At 41.4% G+C, this 25,959-nt stretch overlaps 2 protein-coding genes across 9 annotated transcripts in view; one reads left to right on the top strand and one right to left on the bottom strand.

The window, feature by feature from the left end:
* Positions 1–114: 114 nt before the first annotated feature.
* Positions 115–8,420, bottom strand: TAF11 (TATA-box binding protein associated factor 11). Of its 4 annotated transcripts, none has more exons than XM_042986168.1 (6): positions 8,206–8,420; positions 7,004–7,696; positions 3,386–3,534; positions 1,855–1,942; positions 1,411–1,507; positions 115–774 (listed from the first exon to the last, which is right to left on the bottom strand). In XM_042986168.1, the coding sequence occupies exons 2-6, from the start codon at positions 7,172–7,174 to the stop codon at positions 644–646; spliced, it is 636 nt and encodes a 211-aa protein (XP_042842102.1). In that variant the 5' UTR covers positions 7,175–7,696; positions 8,206–8,420; the 3' UTR covers positions 115–643. The 4 variants fall into 4 exon arrangements, with proteins under 4 accessions (XP_042842102.1, XP_042842103.1, XP_042842104.1 ...); XM_042986169.1 differs by having other exon boundaries at positions 8,165–8,420; XM_042986170.1 differs by lacking the exon at positions 8,206–8,420 and adding an exon at positions 7,860–8,104.
* A 91-nt stretch (positions 8,421–8,511) lies between these two features.
* ANKS1A (ankyrin repeat and sterile alpha motif domain containing 1A) overlaps positions 8,512–25,959 on the top strand; it is a 179,071-nt gene continuing 161,623 nt past the window's right edge. For 3 of the 5 annotated variants that reach the window (XM_042986161.1, XM_042986160.1, XM_042986163.1), the window contains exon 1: positions 8,512–8,820. In XM_042986161.1, the coding sequence (XP_042842095.1) occupies positions 8,630–8,820 (191 nt within the window). In that variant the 5' untranslated portion in view covers positions 8,512–8,629. The remainder of the gene's footprint in view (positions 8,821–25,959) is intronic. The other 2 variants (XM_042986162.1, XM_042986164.1) reach the window with 1 other exon arrangement.

Genomic DNA, 25,959 nt, shown 5'->3' on the forward strand with positions numbered 1-25,959 from the left:
GGAAGGGCTCAAATTTTCAAAAAAAGCCAAAGACCAGTTTTACTCTGACACCAAAAAATAATGATGAACTTCTCCCCATTCCAACCAGCTAGACAGAAAATGAATACACATAAGGCAAGTTGGAAAACAGTTTAATGATCACTCACCAAGATCCATAGGGAACTTTACATGTGTACAGGGATAAACTTTTCCACTACTCCTCCCATCACTGTGTTCTTCATGGTAGAGTATCACAAGTCAAAGTTTCTGGTTGTTTCATCTACTTAAAACCAGATGGAAGAAACAACCTAAATCATAGCAACTTCATGCTTCAATGTGAAACCATCAAAGCTTTCTTGGAAAGACTTTCTGAAAGCAGCTTCTCTGTCTGGAAGACGCTTAAGGCCCATGTACCTTTCTTCTTCCAACTAGCCAAGAAATAGTTAAATGCCTCAGAATGTCCAAAGAGGTGCCAATATTTAGTCAAGGCAAGTATGAAACAGGCTGCATGCCTTTTAGATGTGATGAATATCAGAGTTCTGAGAAACATTAAAATCATCATGGAATCCTTAGAGGGCTAAAGCACCTGTGCAAAAGTCTCATGCAGTAGGAAGTCTGGAACCGGTACTCCTTCCTTCAGTACCAGGCCTTTCTAGGCTTCAGTCTAGAAGAAGATGATTTTTTTGTGCTTTGAGTTGGGGATCTGCCCCTTCGACTTTAACCTCCGAACAGCCTCCCTCATATGTTTGGGTTGTAGTGGTGGCATCTCTCCCCACTTCTCACACACATCCAGTGCTAGACAGAAGATAAGAAGAAAGTTTCATGGTCACACAGGACTTATTAATCACATAATCCATTTGAATCCTATAATTCTCATTAACCCTTCTTAAGCTTGCTAAGGAAATAAACCAAGACATTTTCCCTTCTTAAGAGAATGCTATAAAACCTATCACGTTAGCTTTAGTGTAATATATAATCTTCTACTTAAAAAAATAAAACATTTCACTGACTGGAGACCAGCAATACACTCAGCCAAGGTTCTTTCTTTGATGGATAGAGGACAGTTCCCAGGATTCGACAACTCCTCATCATACCACACTGGTCAGCCCCCAGTGATAGCTTATCTTAGGTCTTTAATTTGGCAACAGAAATGAGCAAACTCCATTGGGGAAAAATACGAAGTAGGCTTCTGTCGCCCTGGACTGAGGACAGGAATCTGGAAAGATTTCCCAGATGCTTCCTTGAGTCCCAGTATTAAAACTTTTGAGGAATAATGGTCATGCTCTCCTGAATACAAAGTGCCCCACTTGGTCAACTTCTAGTGCAAATGGAAACACCCACAGGTACTTTATTAGGTCCCCTAGCATAGATATTCTTGAAAGTTAAGACCACCAGAGGTTCAATCCTGTACATGCTATCAACAACACTTACCTTCTTCTACCACCTCCCCGACGAAAACCTTGGAAATGCCAGACATAGCAATAACAACATTCTGAGACACAGAGGTGCCAGTGATGGACTGGATCAGCTTGAAAGAAGAACAAAGACTATGATTAAGAAAGTCAAGGACTGCTTTTAAGAATATGGTACCCTTAAGAGTTTTGTACTAAAAAGGTTTTTACTAAAGGCTGGATACTGAAATTAAGACTATTAAGACAAAGATTCAGGTGTACAGCAACTCATTCTCTATGTTTAGACCTTATCCCCAGAATACAAAACTCCAATTGATAATCGAGAGGCATTTTATTTTTGTTTTCCTGTGTGAATGATCCACCAACTTGACTAGCACCTCATTCAAAATGAGGTGGACACAGTTCTTGTGTCTAGTTCAACTCTCATATCTGATGGAAATGAAGTGTGGTAGCCCATCCTTACCCTTTTAATGGCTGCCTTAGGGAACGCTGACCGGCGGTACATCTCATAACGGTTCAGTTGCTCCTCAGAAAAAGAAGAAACCAGGATTCTAGACAAAGATTCAGATAATTAAGTTGGCTTACAACAACAAATGTTTAAGGTATATTATCACATCAATAAAAGTCTCAGACAATTAGAAAATGAACTTTCGAGGGGTCAATAGCATTAAGCTTGGTGCTTACAAGGAATGAAGACAAAGCATTTTTACTCTTTAGAAACTTGAGAGAAAATGACATACAACTTCGTTTCTACTTCATTAACAACAAAAACTTAAACTACAATGTTGGGTCACTATATAGATTATGTTTTCAGCACTAGGCTCTCTCTACCCCTAACTCTACCTTATTACATTTCACATTGATGGTAAAAATTTGATACATAAATTTATATTCAAACCACTAGTTTTTGACATTAACAGACTTGGGGGAAAATATTTGTAAAATATATGGAGAAGGGTTTATGCTCTTAATGCTTTCCAATAAATAAAAGATAGCGATTTTGAAAATAAGCAAAGGACATGAATAGGCAAGTTACAAAAATACCGATGACCAACACAGAGGAAAAAAAGTTAACCTTCACTATTAACTAAAGAAATTAAAATGATAAACTAAAATAAGATAACATTTTTCATGAATCAGACAGATGAGCATTATAAAGAATGGTATTAGTAAGAATGGGAGGACACAAACTTATACATGCTGGTAGAGTGTGAAGTGCAACCACCTTTCTGGAGAAAAATTTGGAAATGTGTATGAAGAGTCTTTGAAAACATTCAGACTGTTTGAACTGGCAATTCACTCCTTGGGGATTTATTTAGGAACTAAATGGACAAGTATGCAAAGATGGGCTCAAAGATGCTCAATCATAATAATGTCAAAAGAAGAAAAAGAACTACAGGTATTGGTTAAATGATCATTCATCTACATAATGGAATACAATGCACCCACTGAAATTGATAATTTACAGGCAGATTTACAAGAAAGTATTTAGCTATAAATATTTAAAACATTTAAAACAAAATCTGAAAAAGTATATAACCTAATCCATACCCAGGGTTAACTGTGGGTGGTGGGATTATGGGTAATTATTTTTTCTATTTTTCTGTATTCTCTGATAAATTTGCAATGAGCCCATTAAAAAAGTTATGACCTATGTATAATTACTGACATGGAAAACATTCACCATATACAATGTGAAAAACAGGTCACAAACAGTAACATGTTTGAAAAAATTTATTTCTGGATATACATGTATAGAAAATACCTTGGAGACTATACCTCAAAATACTAACAGTGTTTATTTCTGGTGACAAGAGGATATTTTTTTCTTTTTATTTATTTATATTTCCTAAAATGTTACATAAAGTATTATTTGCTTTACTTTCTTTTGAGTATAAAAAAGGGAAAAAAATTACAGGCTCCCCAAATTTATTGACTTTGTACGGTCAAGTTAGAGACTTGAAATGGGGAAAAAAAATCAGAAAGTAACTTACTGCATCTTTTGAATCTCATCTTCATCCACTTTTTGCTTCTTCTCTTTCTTTTCTTTGGTATCTATTTTCATTTTTTTGGCTGCAGGAGTAAGTAAAGATGAGTCTTCCCTTTCAACTGCTGTTAAATCTGAGATATCCTGACTCTTCAGCTGAGAAGATGAAAAGAAACCCTATTATATATTTGGCCTACTTTCCAGACTTGGGGAAGAAGGTAAGACCTCATTCTCTTTACAGCACAACAAATCCATTATTCAATAGTTTTTTTGGTTCCAAGCACTGGCTGTACCATCATGCGTTAAGATACACTCTCTGTCCTAAAGAAGTTTATAGCCTAGCTGTGAAAAGAAAACCAGCCAAAGAATCCAACTTTCCAGTTTAGCTATATGATCCTAGCTCTAGTATGTTTACAAAGGAAATGAAGTGCCAAGGATCATGATAACCACTCTCCCGCATTGAGCCCACTTTCCTGACCTCATCCTTTAGAGGGGATGTCAGAAAAGGCCTCTCCATCCAGCCAGCTCTTCTGCCTCTAAATCTATACATCTCTTTATTGTTGATGATTCCATCTTGAAAGAATATTAAAAAGGAGGCACCCTCTCATCAAAACAGTGTTTCTTTGGATTTGTAACTTTTAATAATTTTTTTTTTTTTTTTTTTTTTTTTTTAAGTAACCTCTACCTCCAGCATGGGGCTCGAACTCATGACCCTGAGATCAAGAGTTGTAGGTTCTATCAACTGAGCGAGCTAGTTGGCCCTGGATTTGGAACTTTTGTTTTTTAATATATATTTTTAAAGCTTATTTATTTATTTTGAGAGAGACAGAGAGAGAGAGAGACAGAGAGAGAGAGAGACAGAGAGAGAGAGAGAGAGAGAGAGAGAGAGAGAGAATCCCAAGCAGGTTCCACACTGACAGCACACAGCCCAACGTGGACTCCAGCTCATGAACCATGAAGTCATAACCTGAGTGGAACCCAAGAATCAGAAGCTCAACTGACTGAGCCACCCAGGCGCCCCATGGATTCGGAACTTTTAAGTGAGCTTCTCCCACACATAATGCTCTTTTCTTCCTATCTTTCAATTCTACTGTATCACGCAAATGTTTCTCACTGCTAGAATGTGAACTTTTTGAAGATAGGTTTGTCTCTTATTTCTCTTCCCACATAAGCATTTAACATAGGTTTACTCATGCTAGATGTTTAATAATAATTCAAATCCAAACTTCATCCCCTCCAACTTAATATACAATCAAAAGACAACAAACTTCATTAATGGGATTTAACCTCTGTTTTTCTTAAAGAGGAACTCACATAAACTCATAGAGGAATATAAGGGGGTAGGTAAAAGTGAAGATAGTGTATCTTTAAAAAACTTCTCAATTTCTTCTCTAGTTACCTATTTATACAAGTTTTCTAACCTCTGTGTTTGAATTTTGGTGATTTATATTTTCCTTAAAAATGAGTCATTTTTCTTGGATTTTAAAATTTATTTGGCCTAAATTTGAACATCAAATATTTCTGGTTTATTCTGTTCTTTTTCTGGTTTCTTGAGTTGGGTGCTTATTTTCAGCATCTCCTGTTTGTTAATACAAATATGTAAAGCTATGAATTTTTCTTTAAATACGGTTTTGGTCAAGGCCCGTATGATAATGATGTAGTGTTCTCTGTTAATTTAATCTAAGGGCTATTTAAAAAACAGTTTAAAATGTCCAGGGGTTAGTTTATTTGGGGGGGGAGTGGCAGTTGGGAGAAGCTTTTTGTTGTTAATTTCATATTTATTGCACTGTGCTAATAGGATGCGCCCTGTTTTGATTTCCGCTTTTAAGAATTTGGGTATTTCTTTGTGGTATGGTATATGATCAATCTTTAAAGTTAATTTAATTTAAATTAACTTTAAAAAAGGTTTATTTTTTGACGGACAAAGAGAGAGAGAGAGAAAAAGAGAGAGAAAGAGAAAGCGCGCATGTGCGTGCACGCGAGTGGGGGGAAGGGCAGAGAAAGAGGGAGACAGGAGACTGAGAATCCCAAGCAGACTCCGTGCTGTCAGCAGGGAGCCCAGCCTTGGCTCCATGTCACAAACCCTGAGATCATGACCTGAGCGGAAGTCAAGAGTTGGAAGCTTAACCAACCAGCCACCCAGGTACCCCTGGTATATGATCAATTTTTAAAAGTGTTTCAGTTTGGGGCGCCTGGGTGGCTCAGTCCGTTAAATGTCCGACTTTGGCTCAGGTCACGATCTCACGGCTCGTGGGTTTGAGCCCTGCGTCAGGCTCTGAAGCTCTGAGCCTGGTGACTGCTTCGGATTCTGTGTCTCCCTCTCTCTCTTCAACCCCCCCCCCCCCCCAGCCGGTCGTGCTCTCTCTCTCTCTCTCAAAAATAAATAAACATTAAAAAAAACAACAGTGTTTCAGTCAGAAGTATCAAAAAAAATGTATCTCCTGTTGGGTGCAAATTTCTGTATGTAGTGAGCTCTTTATTGGACTGAACCAATTATTATTCAAACCCTCTATGTCCTTCAGATCTTTTTTAAAGGTTCCTTCTTTAAAAAGTTTCATCACATTTTTTTTAATGCTTATTTTTTGAGAGAGCGAGAGAGCATGTGAGCACGAGGTGTGGAGCGGCAGAGAGAGAGAAATCCCAAGCTGGAGCCTTGCTGACAGCGCAGAGCCCAATGCAGGGCTTGAACTCAGGAACCCGTGAGAACATGACCTGAGCTGAAATGAAGTGTCCCATGCTCAACCAACTGAGCCAACCAGGTGCTCCCACATTTTTCTAAAAGTTCTTACTTTATATATTTTGATGCAACCTAATTCTCTGAAAGGCTGTTTCTATCTAATGCAGTGTCCTCCCCATGATCTGTTTAAGTCCCTAGGAAGTTCTAAGACTCCAAGATTCCATCTCTAGAAATGGAAGCCAGAGCACGCTGAGATTCTAGTCCCCTGACTGATGCTCAGTTAGGCAACACTGCAGAGCTCTTGGGGTTTGGTGTGTTTATGCTATAGAGTCCCTTGGACATTGACACCCAGGTCACTGGTCGTAGTTAAATGTCCCACGAGGGTAAAAACATGACTGAACCAGTAACTCCAAGTCTCCCTTTAACGGCTCTGCGGCGTATGACAGTTATGCTTGAGCAACATCTAGGAGAAACCATATTTCGGTCAAAGGGATACGAGGAATCCTGGGTTCTAGCTCTTGCACTGTCTGTGACATCAGATCCCAATTTCCTCACCAGGAAAACCAAGAGGCTATGTAAAATTCCCTTAGGGGCGCCTGAGTAGCCCCTCCTGAAAAGCATGGGACTCTTGATCTCAGGGTCCTGAGGTACAGCCCCACGTTAGGGGTAGAATTTGCCTAAATTTTTAAAAAAAATCTCTTAGAAGTAGCCTTAATATCTAGGAGCGGGGATTAAAAGTATTAACCCAGAGCCTGGGGCTCTGGAACCGAACCAGCACTACAGTTTTGTCTCCTCCCTCTCCGCACACATCTTGGCAGATCTAGAGGGAGTCATGGTGAGTTCGAGTTATCTGGGCTTGGCAGGGACCAACCAGGAAGCCGGTCGAGCAAGCTCTGTTAACACAATCTCGGAGTACTCCTCTGACCTCATCCACACATATCTCCCTACCTCGCCTTCCTCCGCCGCAGCTTCTTTCAAATCCGCATCTCCGTCCCCATCAGTTTCTTCTGGGATTCCGTCTGTGTCGGTAGCCCCCGGGCCCCCGGGAGCAGCAGCCGTTTCTTCTGACTCCCCCGTCTCTCCACCTTTTTCCGGGGGCGACTCGCAGGCATTATCCATAGCAGCAAGAAAAAGAAGGGCGAGACCGCAGTCCTGTCAGGTTCTGGAGCTCGGGACTGATGGAGTCAGAGCAGCCTAGAAGCTTACTTCCTAGCGTCGCGCTACGATGACGTCACCCCTACCGCTCCTCGGAGGGATCATTTTAAGGCACGCGTAGGGAACTTCAAGAGCTCCGTTTTAACTGACTTGGTGGCGGTTGGAGACGGAAAATTGAGGGTACGGAAATCAGTTTGTGGGTTTCCCACTCTGGGAAATCAGCATTTGTAAAGGAGAGCTGTGTTATTTCCTGAAGGACGTTTTTCCCCCTCCATGCTGCCTTCCTAAAAACGTGGTTAACTCCCTAATCCATTTTCCTCAGAGTAAAGTTTGGGGACGGTAGAAGACTCTTTTCCGTTGTACGCCAATGCCTTGGGATGTGGCTGCCTGGTAAAGTTTTAGGCAGGGACTCAACCTCGTACATTTTAATTGGGGAGAGGCCGTGGGCCTGTGTGAATTGCCATTTCTTTTCGGTTCCTCAAGCACCTAAAAAAAAAAAAAGTCATATAACTTGAACAGAATTGATCCAACCCATCGATTCACTCCACATTTGTTGAGCGCCTAATTAGAGGTAGGAACAGTTCCAGTAGCAAAGACAATATATACTTTCTACCCAATTAAATGATTTTTCCAATTCACCGGTACTCACTATCCAGGTCGGTTTCACAAACTTGACTTCTTATGTCAGTTCGGTTAATTTCATCAAAAAGTAAGAGGAAACAAACTCTACTGGGAAGGGAAGTCTTGTCTTTGCATGTTTCACTTTAACGAGCCTTTTCAGAGATTGGGGCCATGAAGAAGAGATATTTGTATTTTAAAAATTTCCTCTCTTCCCTCATTGAGGTGCGGAGCAGGCCATTTTATTCACCTCTGTATCACTAGGTCCCAACATCCATCACATATTTAACTTATGCGTGCCGAAAGAATGAACTTGGAAATGTAGGTGCGCGTTACCGTATTTCTCTCTTTGTTTCTAAGCTGCCTGGGTGAATTACCGTATTTCCTGTCCTGTGGGCTCCCAAAACCTTTGGGGAGGAAGCGCACGTCGGGAGGCGCATACAGGTGGGCCCCATTTGTTCCCTAACACCTGTACAGCGGGTATCTATCAGGCGCTTTCCTCTTGCCCTTGGAGGCCTATCCCGACACAAACCGGTCGGCTTCCAGCAGACCAAAGCCACCTGCGCCCGCCGGCCGAGCCCCGCCCAGCTAGGTGGGCAAGGGGGCGGGGCGCGGGGGCGCGGTGACGCGTGACGCCAGATCCCGGAAGTGACGCGCTCCTGGGCAGAAAAGGCGGGGGGGAGGGGGGTGGTGTCCCCGGCCGGTTTGGGGGGTGCGTTGCCCGGAGACGGAAAGTTTGGGAGCCGGAGCAGGCTCGGCTGCGGCCCCGGGAAGGGGGTCCAGGGGGCGGTGGCCCTGGGGATGGGGAAGGAGCAGGAGCTGCTGGAGGCGGCCCGCACCGGGCACCTCCCGGCCGTGGAGAAGCTGCTGTCCGGGAAGCGGCTCTCCTCAGGCTTCGGGGGCGGCGGCGGCGGCGGCGGCTCCTCCGGGAGCAGCGGCGGCGGCGGCGGCGGCCTCGGGTCCTCGAGCCATCCCCTCTCCAGTCTGCTCAGGTGGGTAACGCGCCGGGGCCGGACGGCTGGCTGGAGATCCCCTCTCCCCCGCCCGTCTCCTGGGGCTCCTGAGAGGTCGGGGCGCCTGAGACCCGGGCGGGTGGCTTTGCTGGGTGCCAGGGTCGAGGACCGGCGGCCCACGGGGCCAGGAGCGCCCGTGCAGGTCCGCGCGGCGCCGGGGTCTCATATCCTGACCCGGCTGCGGAGAATGGTGGGAGTGCCCGGGTGGCAGCCTCTGCCGCATGGCACAGCCCGGCTTCACCCTCGCCCGCTCTCGGGTGCCAGCTGTCGTATCTCACAAGCTACTTTAGAGCAGAGGAATATTTATTTGAAATCTCCCTCACCTCATGCAGAAACTCCCACGCCTTGCAGAATCCCACCGCTCCCCCCGGAGGAAATTCTCTTGGCTCCCTTCTTTTGGGAACTTGGAACCTTCCACCCTGCTCCGCAGGACCTGGCTTTTGTTGTTGATACTAAAATTGTGTCTGGATTTATCACGTTCAGAGTGGTGTTCTTTTAGCCCCTCTTGTGCTTGCAGCTCAAATTCTAGTTCGTTGTCGGGAGCCTCATTGGATCAGTCTCTTAAGTGGCATATGCGAGATTCATCAAGGGGGTTACTCATCAAGAAACAAAGCTTTAGGAAGATCTGTTTAGGAAACTTAGGGGTGCTTTAAACTTTTCTGAGATCTGTTGTTAAAATAAACACTTGAATCCGGAGCTGGTAAGGATGGAGAGAGAAAGGTCACTTTTGTGTGGCTTGGAGGGGGGATTGGAGGTACTTTGTCAGTGTGAGTAAAATGTGTTGGTTCAGCAGCACTTTCATAGCCTGTTTTCTTTTCCTTCCTTGTTCTTTTGAGGTTTTTACGAAGTGGAAGTTCATTTAGAAATGGCTTCGTTGGCTTTTGTTCCCCATTGGTTTTTGTAACTTCAGTTTGAGTGAGTTTGGACCAAAGAAGCCCAGGGCTCTAATAAATTGTTAGGTATGAAGCACTGAGTACAGACCCAGGTCTACACAGAAGATTTTCAAAAGCGGCATAGGAGAACTCTCCCCATGAGTTCTTTTTTGGGAGGTTAAAACCAGTGCTGTTTGCCGCAGTTTCTCCAGTCCCTAGGGCAATGCTGTCGCACAGTTGGTACCTAGGATTCATTGAATGAATAAAAGTTATCGATTAGAGGATGACAAATTTCTAAATAGAGTGATGGTTGTACTCGCTGTGATTGTTAGTAGTTCACCAAAAGGAGACAGAACTTAGGGGATGAGATGGAGATTATGACTTCTAGGAGGAGGACTTCAGGTGGCTTTGAAGGATGTGAGGATATAGATAGGTGACGTACAGTGAGACCATTCCAGGTTGGCAAGCTATGGTCAGAGGCATAGAAGCAGGAAAAAGACTTGTTTGGTGCTACTGGGGCACTAGAAGAACTTCCTGCCGGCAGTCTTGAGTTTTGGGGCATGATAAAACGTAATAATGAATGGGTACATTTCCATCCTTTAGAGTGATGTAGTCTTTCTTCGTATGTTTATAGTCTCAGTCCCTAGATCAGTGCCTCGCAACTCAAATGTACTTTGGATGCATGCATTGGGTTTTGAATCTTATCAGGATTACTTTGATATTTCTGCACTTCTGATATCTGAGAGATGAGAGAAAGACCATACATGTTCCAAGTGCCAGTCTCTAATCAGGTGAATAATGTAGCATTTGGAGGTTTGCCAGAAGATACCTTAACCCCTTGTATATCCTGCTGAAGTGAGAAACTTGCACATGTCTCCCACCTTTTCCAAGTACAGGTCAAATTGCTCTTAGGCTCACACTTCAGAGACTGTTAACATTTTGCTGAGGATTTAGCTGCCGTGTAGTTAAGCAAGACTAGGAAATCTTTGTTTACCACAGTGTTTTTACTTTTGGCCTCATGCTAGTAAGCTCAGTCTCTGTCCTGAAGTGTGGATGTGTCTCCACACCCTTGCGTAAGACAGCTGATTCCTGACTTGCTCTCCTGTCTCTTATAGAGATGGTAGATGGCCTAAGAGCTGCCCTAACCTCTCATCCTTGTGATTCTTAGGGGCAGGGAGGATCTGCACCAATAGTTACACTAGGTGTGTCATTAATTAGAGGTGATTCTGGCTCAACCTAGTGAAAGATCTCTGAGCAAATGATACTATGTATTTAAATAGTCCCTAGGTCAGCATGTCCTCCCTTTTTAGGTTTGGAAATCGTAGAGGTAGGTTCCCTATGCCCACCCTCCACACCTCAAGGACCCTTAACGGGAGCTAGGGAATTGTAGCTTTAGATCTAGCCTTTGCATTAGCTGCCATATCCCACCCCCACTAGTACTGTCAACTGTAACCTATGTTTGTCCAGCTGTTTGAGTGACCAAGTAAAGCTGGCAAGAATAAGAGCTTACAGCTGCATTGGATATAAATGTTCCAAACCACATGTGTGTTTGTTCATCTACTTATGACCAACCCCCCCAACCGACCCCTCCCCCCGCCATTTCCACAGAGGGTTTGTGCTGATTCTGAAACTACAAAATGCCCCTTCTCTTACCCCATGGCTTTTCTCTTACACTTCTTGGGCTTAGGTCTTAAGTTCTTACAGCCCTCCCTAATGACCCTAATACACACAGATCTCTCAGGCTTCTACTTCTTTGGAACCCATCATCTGTAGTGTGCAGTAATTCACTGGCTCATTCTTTATTTGTCTGGCTTTCATAGTTTATTGCACTGGCCTGTCAGTATAATGTTGACGTGCAGTAACCCTCACCCATTGAGAATATCCCTGAGAATCAGAAAGTCAGCAAAAACTTCTACTAGGAAAACAAAAAGTTGTTATAAACTTCATGTCTTTCTGACCTTTTCTTCTTTACTGCACATTTATTCAGAGGCAGTGTAGTATTACACTTAAGAACACTTGTTCTTGGGGCGCCTGGGTGGCTCAGTTGGTTGAGCATCTGACTTCCGGCTCAGGTCATGATCTCACCATTCGGGAGTTCGATCCCTGCGTCGGGCTGCGTGCTGACAGCTCAAAGCCTGGAGCCTGTTACAGATTCTCTGTCTCCCTCTCTCTCTGCCCCTCCCCCACTCATTCTCTCTTTCACTCTCTATCTCACTCTCACTCTCTCAAAAAGAAAAAGACTACTTGTTCTGTAGTCAGACTGCCTGAATTCATAGAGTACTGCCATCACCGACTAGCTGCTTGATTTTATTACAAATTACTCAACCACTTGGAGCCTCAATTTCTCCATCTGTAAAATGGGGATAATATTGTTTGCTTTATAGGTATCACCTTAGATAATGTGTGTAAGACACTTCCCACACTTTCTGGCACATTGTAAATGCTCACTATTCGCCATCCTCAGTTCAGCACATACAGTTTTGCCATGCTGCCCCTGGTAGGTGCAAAGTACCAGGCTAGACATATTTTAAATGGTGTTCTTTCACACTTGGGTATGCGTTTTCCAGGTCATGGCAGATTAGAAGCTGTAAATAAGAGAGAACGTGCTTAGGTAGGCACATTAGTGCTATTCATTTACCTAGTGTTTACCCATTTTCTACTTTTGTGCCAGGCTGATTGCTACATGCCTTGCAAAGTTTATCTCAGACCTGGCACAGAATAGGTACTTTATCAAAATCAGTCCCTCTCCTGATACATGGTCTGTTTCCAGCGTTTATAGTAGTAGGATTTGTCTGTGTGACTGATTGACAAAATAAGAGACAGAAAAAGCGATTAAAATCTATCCTAGCTTTTCCCATCCTCAGTAATTTGAGACTATTAACATAGATGTGCATAGCCTTACACACTTGCATAGGCCCCAAGCATTGTTGTACTAGATCTTAGTGCTGTAATTTCTGTTTATTATGACTCTTAGCCATCAAATAAGTTATATGCAATAGAGCATGTTAATGAAAGAAGGAAAAACATATTTTAGTTTTTTATCCAAGATGATTCAAATATAATTTTTGTTACTTAAAGTAGATTATTTAGAAAGCATAGTTATCTGAAATGTCTAGTCCTAGAGTGGTTCCGGATGGCATGGATTTTACTTTACATAATAGTATCTCCTTTTCTGATTGTTGAACAAATGCATGCCTTCAGTTGGTAGCTTGGGACAGGCGCTGTGTTAAACATCATTTTAACTCGTGGTATTTTTCAGCCCTGGACGCACATTGTCATGGAACGGAGAGTTTGATATGTTGATGCTTTTAGTGAAACTGTTGATTTCCAGGAAAGCAAATTCTATTAGAGACCGTAAGATTTGGGTTAGAAGTGAATTCTGTCAACTAAAGGACAAAAAGGCCTGAAAAAAGAAAATGTTACAAGAAATCATCATATATCGACTTAAACTTTTATTAAGTTTTGAGCTAAATACTGATGTATGTGAAAGGTGTAAAGTAAAATGCATTCCTGAGGGTTCAGAAGCACAGAGAAACTAAACCAAAGGCTAGGACTGAGGAGTAGATGTGTCATAGTTTAGGAACATTCTATATTTAATTTCTCAAGCATGAGAAGAGTAAGAACAGAAGAAGCCAAGGAGGCTTACTGGAGAAATCGGAAAATGTATAGACAGTAGCAATAAATGTAGCTATAAACTAGTTTTTATTCTACCATTTGAGGTGAGGAGGGAGACTATCCAGAAATCACCACGAGTTTCCCAAAAATATGAAAAATTTTTTTGAAATAAGGAATGAAGAATGAAAGCTTTTGAAAAATGGACCCCACTTTGGGGACAATAGAAAGTTCTTCCAATGTCAGAAGACAATGACAACTTATTCATTGTTTTTAAGAAAGATTCCTAAATTTATGTAAGTAATTCACACTCAAAAGAAAAAAAAGTGTTTAACAAAACCATCCCATTAAAATGGTCCTTCATTCACTCCCCAGAATGGATGTATAGCTTGTAAACTGTAATGACATGACAGCTTTTCTCTCACTGCCTTCCTGCAGTGCCAGATTTCTTTGGAATATGCCTAATTTGAGCAAATGATTTTAACATCCTAAGAGGACAACAGCATTCTACGATGTTGATGTGAGGTCCTGAAGCAGGATCTCATGGACATGTGTGATCTAAGTTCTGGTTCTTTCCAAGAGAACGCAACAAAACAAACCAACAAAACGCAACTATCCATTAGGATAACAGTTTTCTTGATATTACACTAAAGCTTTCCAATTCCTTAAAAATGATTTTTAAAGAACTTTTTTTTTTGAATGCTTATTTTTGAGATAGTGCAAGAGACAGAGTGCAAGCAGCGGAGGAGCAGACAGAGGGAGACACAGCATCTGAAGCGGGCTCCAGGCTCTGAGCTGTCAGCACAGAGCCCGATGCGGGGCTCGAACTCATGAACCGTGAGATCATGACCTGAGCCGAAGTCGGACGCTCAACCGACTGAGCCACTCAGGCGCCTCAAGAACTTTTTAATATACCTCTTTTAAGTATGATTTTATTGGGATAGCAGCCCTTTTATTTTGGAATTGCTGTACATTTTTGTTTTCTTTAAAGCAGACTATGATTTTATGTGGTTATTTTGTGCCTAAAAATCTAGAGAGTTACTAATCTTAAACGAGTAGGGCGTGTAAGTGTAGAAAAAGATTTAGGGGCACCTGGGTGGCTCAGTCGGTTAAGCGTCTGACTTCAGCTCAAGTCATGACCTCGCGGTTTGTGGGTTCGAGCCCTGCATTAGGCTCTGTGTTGACAGCTCAGAGCCTGGAGCCTGCTTCAGATTCTGTATCTCCCTCTCTCTCTCTCTGCCCCTCCCCTGCTTGTGCTCTGTCTCTGTCTCTCAAAAATAAATAAACATTTTTAAAAAAGAAAAGAAAAAGGTAATTTTACATAAGTTTGAAAAGTCAGACATCTCTCCCTTTTTCTGAATTCTCCAATTGAAGTTCAGTTTTTACTGTCTTAGTTACAAAAATTAGAGACTGGAAACAGTGAAACAGTCTTGTGGTTGGAAGAATTTGATTTGTAGCCAGTCAGCTTCAGTATGTTCACTTGTCCTGGGAGATTATGGTCCCAGTGAAAGTTGCATCCTTGGCCAGAAAAATCCCGTCTGAAGGTTTTTTTCCCCTTGGTTTGTTCACCCTCAACAGCTGTGAAATTTGGCTTGCAAAAGGAAGTCAAGGCTATTTCTACCCTAGTTTTCAGTAGGGAAAGTAAATTACTGGGTTTTATAGCCCAGAGACACCAAGGAAACCCCAAAAGTAGATAGTGGAGAGTTTGTTCTTGGAAATGTCAGGCTCTCCTGTGGGTAGGAACTTGGTCTCTTCTGGACAGCCCTCAGAAAATGTTCCCCACACTGATTTCCAAAAGATTACTGGGAGATTTTCTGTGGTATAGAAAATTATATTGTTACATTCGTAGAACATCTTCAAATAACTTTGGTGTGGTTAGAGTTAATGGTAGTAATACTAGAAATTATATGTTATGGCTTCATATTTATCCTTTCTTAGTAATTTGTAGATCAAGTTTGTTTAGTTTACAAATCAAAAAAGAGTTTTTAAAACAAGTCAGTTGTCTCTGCTTTACTTGTGATGTTATTACTGCTATTAAAAATGGTGGAGATGATCCAGGAAGCAGAACTGCCCTGTGGATTACTTAACTGACAAGGCCTTAGCATGGCTGCCGAAGGTCAGACTCTGACCCAACTCTGCCTTGTGAGTTAGTCAAGTTACATAACCTCTCTGAGCATCTGTGTCTTCATATGTATAATGGGCCTGGGATAGTATCTACTTCCTGAAGCAGCATCACGTGAGCTAAAATATGGAAGGCACATAATGCCTGGTAAACCTTGGCTGCTGAAACCTTCTGATGGGAGCCCAGTGCTTTGCCACCTTTGATAAACTGGAATGGTAATCTTGTTGTTAAGGACATATTTTATATTGATGCTGCTTTAAAAGTTATAATAATTGATAGCAGGACCTCCCAACCTTTTCAAATGTGAGTCCCATTTTTAGAAGCCTAAACATGGTAATGGTGGCAGGGTACAGACTGATACAGGTCTACAGTGTTTTGTCTGAGACATTGGGGTTTAGTATCCAGAATTTTGGGGTTGTTGAAGAGTCCTAGTGAGCCCCTAGTGGAATCTGGGTCAACAGTCTGAAACATTGTATCCCTGCAGTGACATCTGTCAATATTCACACTAAAGGGGATAAATATGAAGTATGTTTAGGGCAGGTTTTGCACCTAAACAAGTTTGCCAGTAACTTTTAAAAATCTATTTTCAGGAATTTTTGGGTATCTGAATTCTAAATAAGGGATTATGGACCTCTACATTTAGTATAGAAAAATTGCCAGACACATGAAAGCACAAAGAAGAAAATAAAATCATCTGTAATCCCACCACCTAAAAGAGTTAGCTGTTGCAATTTTCATGTACATTCTTTGGTCTTTTTTCTATACAAAAAAAATATATAATATAATATAATATAATATAATATAATATAATATAATATAATATATAATATGTAAATATATATAATAAATTTTTTTACTAGAAATGACACTGTTTTGTACATACTTTGCCTCAAATTTTCACTTAATGTATTATAAACAACTTTCATTTTCTCTTCAACCTCATTTTAAATGAGTAAGTGGTATTCCATAGTGTGTATGAACTGTAATTAATTGAATCCCTTCTTTGCCATTAGTTAGGAGTTTGTTTTTAGTTTTCTGCTGTTGGAACAGCATTGGCATATGTAATCTTGTAGATAAGATTGTGTGCACATTTGTGCTTATAACATTTTATGTACTGAGAACAGTAGATGTAGTTTGAGTATTCAACTGTGACGAGACTTACATATGCAATTGTATTTGACGACTCTTATAATAAGAGTTACATCTTCTGGGTCCTTCTGATTGGGAAGTAATGTATTGATCTATGGCCGCTAATGCTACTTCTATTTAGAAAGTTACTTTTGTGCAGGCATAGGATTTTTAATGGTCAAGTTGGGACCTCTCAGGTCCTTCTTCAGAGGCTAATGTTTAGAAGAGGGCCATTAATAACACACAATGCATTGAGCAATATGCTTGAAGCAGAATGAGACAAAAGCCATTTTCTTTTGTTGTTCTAGCTTTTATTTTGGGAAATTTCAAACATACAGAAATCAAGAGAATAAAATAATGACACCTCACATACCTTATGTACTCATAAAACAATTATCAGCTTATGGCCAATTTTGTTTCTTTTTATCACCCCACAACTAAATTATTATTGTTATTATTTTAAATTTTATTTGAGAGAGAGAGAGAGAGAGAAGGGAAGAGAGAGAATGCAAGCAGGGGAGAAGAGCAGAGGGGGAGAGAGAGAGAGAGAGAGGGAGAGGGAGAGAGGGAGTGAGAGAGAAAGAAACTCAAGCAGCTCCATCCCCAGCACAGAAAGCTTGACATTGGGCTTGATCTCACAACTGTGAGATCATGACCTGAGCTGAAATCAAGAGTCAGATGCTTAACTGCCACGCAGGCACCCACTCCCCCTGCTGCAACGAAATTATTTTGAAGAGAGGCCTATATATCATATTACTTAAGTACATATTATTAAAAGATAAAGATTTCTTTAAAAAATATTCACAATACCGTTATCACATCTAAAAAAATGGCAATTCCTTAAAATCATCAAATGTTTAGTTAGGGTTCAAATTTTCCATATTGTCTAAAATATTTTGTATTTTCCAGTTGGTTTGTTCAAGTCTGTAAACACCTTGTATTCATTTGATATATCTTTTAGTCTCTTTAAATCTGTGGGTTTCATCTCTGTCATTTTTCTTTCCAGTGTATTTGAAACAAAAGGGGCATTTGCCCCATTTCCCATAGTCCGGGTTTTGCTGATTGCATCTCTGATGTGTCATTTAACATGTTCATCTGTCCCCTGTATTGCCTATAAGCTGGAAATTGGATCTAGAGACTTGATCTGATTCAGGTTCAATTTTTTTGACAGGATTTCTTCCTCGGGGTGTTGTGTGCTTCCTTCAGTTGAGTCTTTCTTTTTTTCTTTTTCTAAATATTTATTTATTTTTTGGAGCACGCAAGTGGGGGAAGGGTAGAGAGGGGGAAACGGGCTCTGTGCTGAAAGGCTGACATCAGCAATCCCAGTGTGGGGCTCAAACTCAGGAACCGGGAGGTCATGACCTGAGCTAAAGTCAGATGCTCAGCTGATTGAGCCACCCAAGTGTCCTGAGTCTTTCTTTCTTGTGATGGTGGCAGCCATTGAAGATCACTGCCTAGACGATGACTTCATTAAGAGTTTGCAAAATGGTGATATTTCATTTCTATTTTACGTTCTTCACTTATTACCTGGAATACTTTTTAGAGAGAAACCTCCTGTTACCAACTACTTGGTTATCCTGGGATACAGTTTGCTCACAAAAGATGAGTTGAATGCCTGATTCTTTTCTGTTCTTTACCAGTTTTCAGATCCATTTGGTTTCCTAGTAGTCTTTAGTGGTGTCTAATGAGGTTTTGTTTTTTTTTTTTTTGTAAATATCATTAGGAACTCATATATTTAAACATATTTATGCTTCAGTAAAACCTCTTAAAAATGTGCTCTGAGATATTTAGACTAAGAATTTTATTTTACTATGAAAAGCAGTTGAATTGGTTTATAATGAAGTGGTGTTGTGTGTGTTTGTGTATTTTACTTGACTGATATTTCTACTCAGAGTCCCCCCCCCCCCCCATTTGTGCTGGTTCATCTGGCAATTTGCAAATCAAGTGTTCTAATCCTTGAGAGTATAGATTAGTTCAGCTAGCTTCCAATCTTTTTTCTCTTTTTAAGTTTCCTGCTGGCCATAGATGGCCCTATAGATGCCAAAAGACTTTAAAAGCATGCTTGAGGGACTTGAGTAACCAAATTCCTTAGGTAGTACTTATGGAAGACCAACTTTAAATAGTGTTTTCCCACCAGCTTTATGGGCTGACTCTAGATAAGAATCTAGATCTGTTAAGCTGACTTGTTACTTAGATTATTCAGTCTTATTTGTTACTCTGAATATGTTTCATGGTGTTACTCTTTTTACATAAACATTGAAGAGTGAGTTGAACTGTCTTTTATTAAGTATACTAAGCACATTTCTCTCTGTACTTACTGTTGATTTCTAATTTAGGCATTGGGAGTTCCCATTCACAGCTCTGATTTTGAGTTCCTGTTCTGACATCTGTGCATTTCTTTTCTTGGTTTGGAGCTATATACAAAATATACACAAAAGCATTTTTTTGTTGTTGTTACATTTTATTCATTGGTTTTTTATGCTTGGAGTACAGGTGGGAGGTTTGGGTCTGGGTTCTTCTGCCTTGGCCCAGATTCCCCCGTTGACTAGCCATACAAATACTACATTATAGAGTCAATTTAAAAGTGATAAAAGCAGGGGCGCCTGGGTGGCTTAGTTGGTTAAGCATCCAACTCTTGATTTCAGCTCAGGTTATGATCTCACGATTTGTGGAATTGAGCCCCCACATTGGGCTCAGTGCTGGCAGTGTGGAGCCTGCTTGGGATTCTCACTCTCTCCCTCTGCCCCTCTCCCCTGCTCATTCTCTCTGTCTCAAAATAGATAAATACGTTTTTTTTAAGTGATAAAAGCAGCACATGGAACCACTTATTTTTTCTTTTTGATAGTTGTTGGGACAGTCAGGGCTCTACTTTAGAGAGATTTTGGCCTCTATTAGGCAGTGAGAGCATCCAGCACCATTATACTGACGGATTTCACAGCACTTTTATGTGGGGCTCTCACCTTCTTTTAAGAGCATTTTCATTAGTTAAGATGAAAAAATAAAAGTAAAAGTAAGAGGGGGCACCTGGGTGGCTCAGTTGGTTAAGCGTCCAACTCTTGGTTTCGGCTCAGGTCATGATCTCACGGTTCATGGGTTTGAGCCCCACATGGGGCTGTCAGCGTAGAACCTGCTTGGTATTCTGTCTCCCTCTCTCTCTGCCCTTCCCCCCGCTCACTCTCTACTTCTCTCAAAAATAAATAAATATTAAAAAGAATACAAGTAAGAGAAATATACTGAACTTCTTTACTCAGAATGGAAAATGTAGCTGAAAACACTGAAGCTTCATAGTGCCAAGCAGGTATCAACACCGTTGAGTTGGCTGGTGCATGATTCTTGCAAGACTGCGGCTGTAGCTCTGTCTCCACGTGGTGGGGTCTGTCCTTTGTCGTGACTACACCATGTGCTTATCCCTGCCAGTGATGACTAGCGGCAACGTGATGTATGGGCTGAGTCAGTCCTTTTACTGTGACTGGAAAAGCAGCTCCAAATGTGTATACCATTAATAATACCAGTAGTCAGCATTTATTAAGCATTCACTGATACTGGATAAGTAGCATTGATTTTTACATTTGGAAGGTACGATCGAGTGCTTGTCTTTACGAGGATTAAGTAAGAAAAAAAATTTTAGGTTTATTTATTTTGAGAGAGAGAGGGAGGGAGGGAGAGATTGAGAGAGAGAGAGAGAGAGAGAGAGAGAGAGAGAGAGAGAATCCCAAGCAGGCTTCATGCTATCAGCACAGAGCCTGATGTGGGGTGTGAGATCTCATGTTTGTGAGATCATGACCTCTGAGCCCAGATCAAGAGTCCGATGCTTAACCGATTGAGCCACCCAGGCGCCCCATGAAAGTAAAATTTTTTCTTGTCCATCCTTCTGTACATTTTGCAACTTTCAGCTTTGCTTATGTAGATCTCCTAATTACAACTGTTTTCAGTCATAGCAAAAGTTTAAAATCTCAGGGATTTTAATTTCTTTGAGGAACATTCTATTTTTCTTAAAATTTTTAATGTTTTCTTTTGAGAGGCAGAATGCGAGCAGGAAAGGGGAAGAGAGAGAGGGAGACGCAGATTCCAAAGCAGGCTCCAGGCTCCGAGCTGTCAGCACAGAGCCCAATATGGGGCTCAAATCCATGAACTGCGAGATTGTGATCTGAGCCCAAGACAGACACTTAACCAACTGAGCCACCCAGGTGCCCTGAGTAACATTCTGTTTTTAAAATTTGAAAAGTCTCTATTCTTACCTCTGAAAGGTAGGAAAAGTGGTACTGTTATTTAAGGTGTTAGCTGTTACAGAGAACACAAGCTAATTTGGAGGTGGCACTTTATTTAACCTTAGAAAGATCGTTCTTCTTTTTTCTTTTTTAAAGATTTCTTGACTCTTATTTATTTAAAAATAATTTTTTTACATTTATTTATTTTTGAGAGACAAAGAGAGACAGAGCACAAGTCAGGGAGGGTCTGAGAGAGAGGGAGACACAGAACCCAAAGCAGGCTCCAGGCTCTGAGCTGTCAGCACAGAGCCTGATGTGGAGCTTAAACTCACAAACTGTGAGTGAGATCATGACCCGAGCTGAAGTTGGATGCTTAACCAACTGAGCCACCCAAGCGCCCCTATTTTATTTTACTTTTTAAGGTTTACTTATTTATTTTGAGAGACAGGGAGAGAGAGAATCCCAAGCAGGCTGTCACTTACCATGAGATCATGACCTGAGCCAAAATCAAGTCCGAGTCAGATGCTTCACTGCCTGAGCCACCCAGGCACCCCAGAAAGAAACTTCTTTAAAGGAATTTTATGCCTATATCAGAACCCATTTTGTTTGAGTGAACCAACCTATTGACTTTGTTTTCCTTTCGCCTGAATAAGCAGTCATTGTGATTTTCTTTTGCTCTCTTTAAACACAATCCATTTCTCCAGTAATTTTTCCTTTTGAATTATAGTCAAGACCTTCTTAAAAGAAGTTCAATAACCAGGAAAGCTTGCAAAACAGATCAGTTCAGGGCTGTTTACTTGAATCACTTCAAGATTCTTAGGCTTTCTTGTGTTTGTTTTTAGATCTTTAGCTCTTGGCTGGGCCTGGAGAGGAGCCCCAGTCCTGGCTTTGTTTTTAACTATTGGTCCATTGTGTCCCACTCTTCCTCTGATCCAGCTTGATGAAGCCTGAGTATTGATACTTGTCCTGGTTGGGTCCAGCTACCTGAATCTTGCTTCTTCCGGTTGCCCCACAGCCGTGATAAAACTTGCAAAAGTCAGCCCATATTGCTGTATCTGAGGTAGTTAACTCATAAGTTAATTCACAACAGCTCAGAGTTGTTGCCATAGTTGTAGGTGGGTATGTACACGTGTATTTGGAAGGGGGATAGTTTTACTTCTCGAGCACTTAATACTTTGTGTCAAGAACTTTACATCTGTACATTCTCAGTTTACCTTTATAGTATGCCTAGTAGATAATTATCGTCATTCCCATTTTACAGATGAAGAAGTCAAGGTTCAGGGACAGGTTCAAGTCCAGGGCCGCACAGAGGGGTACAAAGCCAGGAGTCTCTCTGGCTCCCAAACTGTTGCTTATAAAGCACTACATGTGACCACTTGGAGAATTGTCTCTTTGGATGAGATTCAAACATCACTCGCTATATGCTTAGGTAATATTTTACCAAAAAAGATGAATGAGGGATTTATTTATTTTAATGTAATAGTTGCTTTTATAACACCTACTGTGTGTCATACAGTGTTCTAAGCACTTTACAAATATGATCTCATGTTGTCCTCATGCTGTCCCTTTGGGGAAGGCACTAGCATTGTTGCCATTTTATTGATGAGGATACTGAAGCACAGAGAAGTGATGTAGCTTTGTCCCAGGTGGTAAGCCAGGAAATGGTGCAGCTTGGTTTTGGTTTTGAACCCAGGCAGACTGGCTTCGGAGTCCTTGCTCTTAGTTTTTAGGCAACCGGGGATTCTTTTTTTGATTCAAGAATGTAACACAAAATCCCTTTGGAACACTTGACCTAAAGTAAAAGGCTTATTTTCAAAGAAATCATTGGCAGTTTCCCTGGAATATAGGAACATTACGTGAGGGGAATGTCTTTAAACTTATGCCAAATAATATATTAGTTTAGAGGGTATAGGCGAATGCCCTGCAGCTCGTGAAGAGGGAAAAGCCTCCCACATCGCTTCTTTCAAGCTTTTCTTCTAGAAAATTCCCATCTTCCTCTCAAGCAGGTTAATGCGCTTTCAGGAATTTCATCTGTGAGAAAGCTCGGCATCCCTACTTCCCCAAGTTCAAAGTGATAAAGGTTTGTTTTGGACACATGACTGCCAGCTGTACCACCAAGGCCAAAGTGTGTGCAAGGGAAGTAAGTCTGAACAGTTGGTAAGAAACCAGAGACCTGTGTATTTGAAGTGATTTCGAATTTCTTGCTGCCCACACTGCTTTTTTTACAGTTCTCTCCCCCCCATCCCCCTCCCTCATTAGTGGTTTACGTCCAAATTTTAGACCTCAAATAATAATTAGTTTGTCCATAAAATGATTTCCAGAGAATATTGTCTGGCCGGTTCAAATGAGTGTTGATACTAATTTGAAGCCTGGGATTTAGGGACAGGGGGTGTTACTTTCCATAATCCTTGGCGCTTTAATCTTCACGATCCTGTGGTGTAGGTATTAGTGACCATTTCACTGATGAGATTTGGAGAGGTTAAGTGCCTTGCCCAGGACTGAGGCTCTGCATTTGGGCCTTTAGAGTCTGTTTTGTGTGGAGATCATGGCTACCAGGAAGAAAGCTGTTGAGTCCCCAGGTTGTGGAAGTGGAAGGAGAGTATAGCATTCTAGTTAAGCAGTTCTGAAAACACCTGTGGGTCCTATATGCTTAGCAGTAATAGAAGAGCTCTATTACTTTTTACCTACAAATGCAAATACCTCAGATATTGAAATTGGCAGAGATTCCAGAATTGCTCCTTTTTAATCTATTGCTGCCTCCATAATTGTATGTTTAAGACCTAGCTGGAGAATAGTTTTCTCATTAGTCACTTATCAGCAGCCCTTTTACCATCTTTAGCCGGCCCAGGGCAGGCTTTCAAAAAGATTTCTAAGTAAATGATCCAGGACTTGGTGCTTCATTTTAAAGTTTAACTGCTTTTTGTTTTTCCAGAGAGCGTGTATAAGAAATCAGGATCCAGTACTTTGACTCACCATGCTTTGTCAAATTGATAGAGCTGTCTTTTTCTTAATGTCTTTTCTTTACCCATGATGATGTGTTATGTTAGATGCATTGTCCTCAATTTCCATCACTTCAGCGTACCTCTTTTTTTTTTTAAATTTTTTTTAACGTTTTATTTATTTTTGAGACAGAGACAAAGCATGAATGGGGGAGGGTCAGGGAGAGGGAGACACAGAATCTGAAACAGGCTCCAGGCTCTGAACAGAATCTGAAACAGCACAGAGCCTGACGCGGGGCTCGAACTCACGGACCATGAGATCAGGACCTGAGCCGAAGTCGGCCGCTTAACCGACTGAGCCACCCAGGCGCCCCTGCGTACCTCTTTTTAATATTTACTCTTTTGCCAACTATATCATTCATTTACAGAGGAGCCCAAGTAAACTTTAGCTCCTGCTCATTCAGTTGGCGGATATTTATGAAGACCTAATTCTTTTGAGTGGGTTTTCATAATCATTTAAAAATACCTATTGGGGGTGCGTGGGGGGGTTCAGTCAGTTAAGCATCTGACTCTTGATTTTGGCTCAAGTTATGATTTTCTCTCCCCCTCTCTCTGCCCTTTCCCTGCTCATTCTCTCTTTCTCTCTCTCTCTCAAAATAAATAAATAAACATTTAAAAAAATACCTATGTTTGCTGATAGCAGTGCATATGTAATTGTAAGTTGTGTGTAAGCTTCTGGTACTAACAAAATGATCCAATAGCAGCTAAACCCAAGATTTGCTTTGTGTGTCAGGGGCAGAGGGGTGAGGTCCCATTGTAATCTATAAAATTGATTGCTTAGAACTTACGTGTTTTTTTATCTTGATACTGATGGCTTTCCAACTGGCTTATTGTGGGCTTTGGTTGTCATTCCAGTAAAACGATTTTCCCATGAACCACTTCTTTAAAAGTCAGATCACCAGGTAGAGATACGTTTTTGGTTTGGGTTTTTTTTGGTGAATTGAATCCACTGTGAGTTCAGACCACAAGTCTGGGTCTCTGAAAAAATGGGAATGTTATCTAAAAACCCAATGGCCACTGTTTTACTTGTTTACACACACACATTTTTTTGAATGCTTCCTATTGCTGAAGGTGTCATCTGATTTTCTTTTGGTGATGAAATAATGAGGTCATTGGAATCATATGATGACTCTGGCTGGCAACAGTTTTCCTCATTACCAGGTATGGGAGACTCGTGAGCCTTTGACACCTATAGGCTTTAACCTACTGCTTTTTGCCATAGTTTTGATCGTGGTTCACATTTGTTTTAATCTCTCAATGTCCACTTAGTATTTATGCTTAGAAGTTAGGATTGGTCTTTGGGTTCATGTGGCCATCTGGGTTTGAGTGGAACAAAAACTAAGTCTTGTTGCTCCTTCCTTCATGGGTTTTGATTTTAGCCTTGTACGTGTTGTTGTAGATTCTTGGACAAAATCTGTAAATTAAGTTTTAAGTTCTTGTCCGTAGAGTTTTAGCTTGCTCTAGGTCTGTCTTGATCCTTGGGATCTGGAAAACACACAGGTCTCTTAGTTTTATCTAGTGTCTCCATGTGTGAACTCTGAAGAGAGGAGGACGTAGGTTAGACAGAAAATTCAATCCACAGGAAACATTGTCTCCAAGAACCTTCCTCCTTCTAAGTGCACACTGCCTCTGGGAAAGGGCATGGGAGAGCAGTCCCTCGGGGCCTTGTGCCTAGTACCAGCTCAGCCACGCTCTAGCTGAATGATCTTGGGAGTGTTTCTTACTTCACTTGCACCTCAGTTCCTCCATCCATAAAACAAGGCAATGTTTTTAGCATGCTTGCCAGGTGTCCTGAGGAAGGTGCATGAGAACATCTCAAAGCAGTTGCACGATCAGACTATGGCTTACTGTCTTCTCACTGTGCACCAGAACTGGGCCAGGCCTTTTGTATACCTTGTGTAGAGGGTAGGTCAGGAGAGGAGGAGAGGAGGAGAGGTCTGTCCTCTCATCTCTGTGAGTGTGTAAGTGGGCCATTGCTCCTTCTGCCCTTGAAGCTTTCCTAAACAAACACTGACTAGTGTTGGATAGTTGTATGGTATGCGTACTGCTGTAGGAGATAGTTAGGCATACAAAATTTGTCAGTTCCCTTAAGAAATCAGCTTGATTAGAGCAATGACACAATGACCCTATCAACTCCTCAGAGAAATGTTTGGTTCCAGGACTGGGGCAGAGAAAAC

The sequence above is a fragment of the Panthera tigris genome, chromosome B2 (genome assembly GCF_018350195.1).
Source record: "Panthera tigris isolate Pti1 chromosome B2, P.tigris_Pti1_mat1.1, whole genome shotgun sequence".
NCBI classification, from domain to species: Eukaryota; Metazoa; Chordata; class Mammalia; order Carnivora; family Felidae; genus Panthera; species Panthera tigris.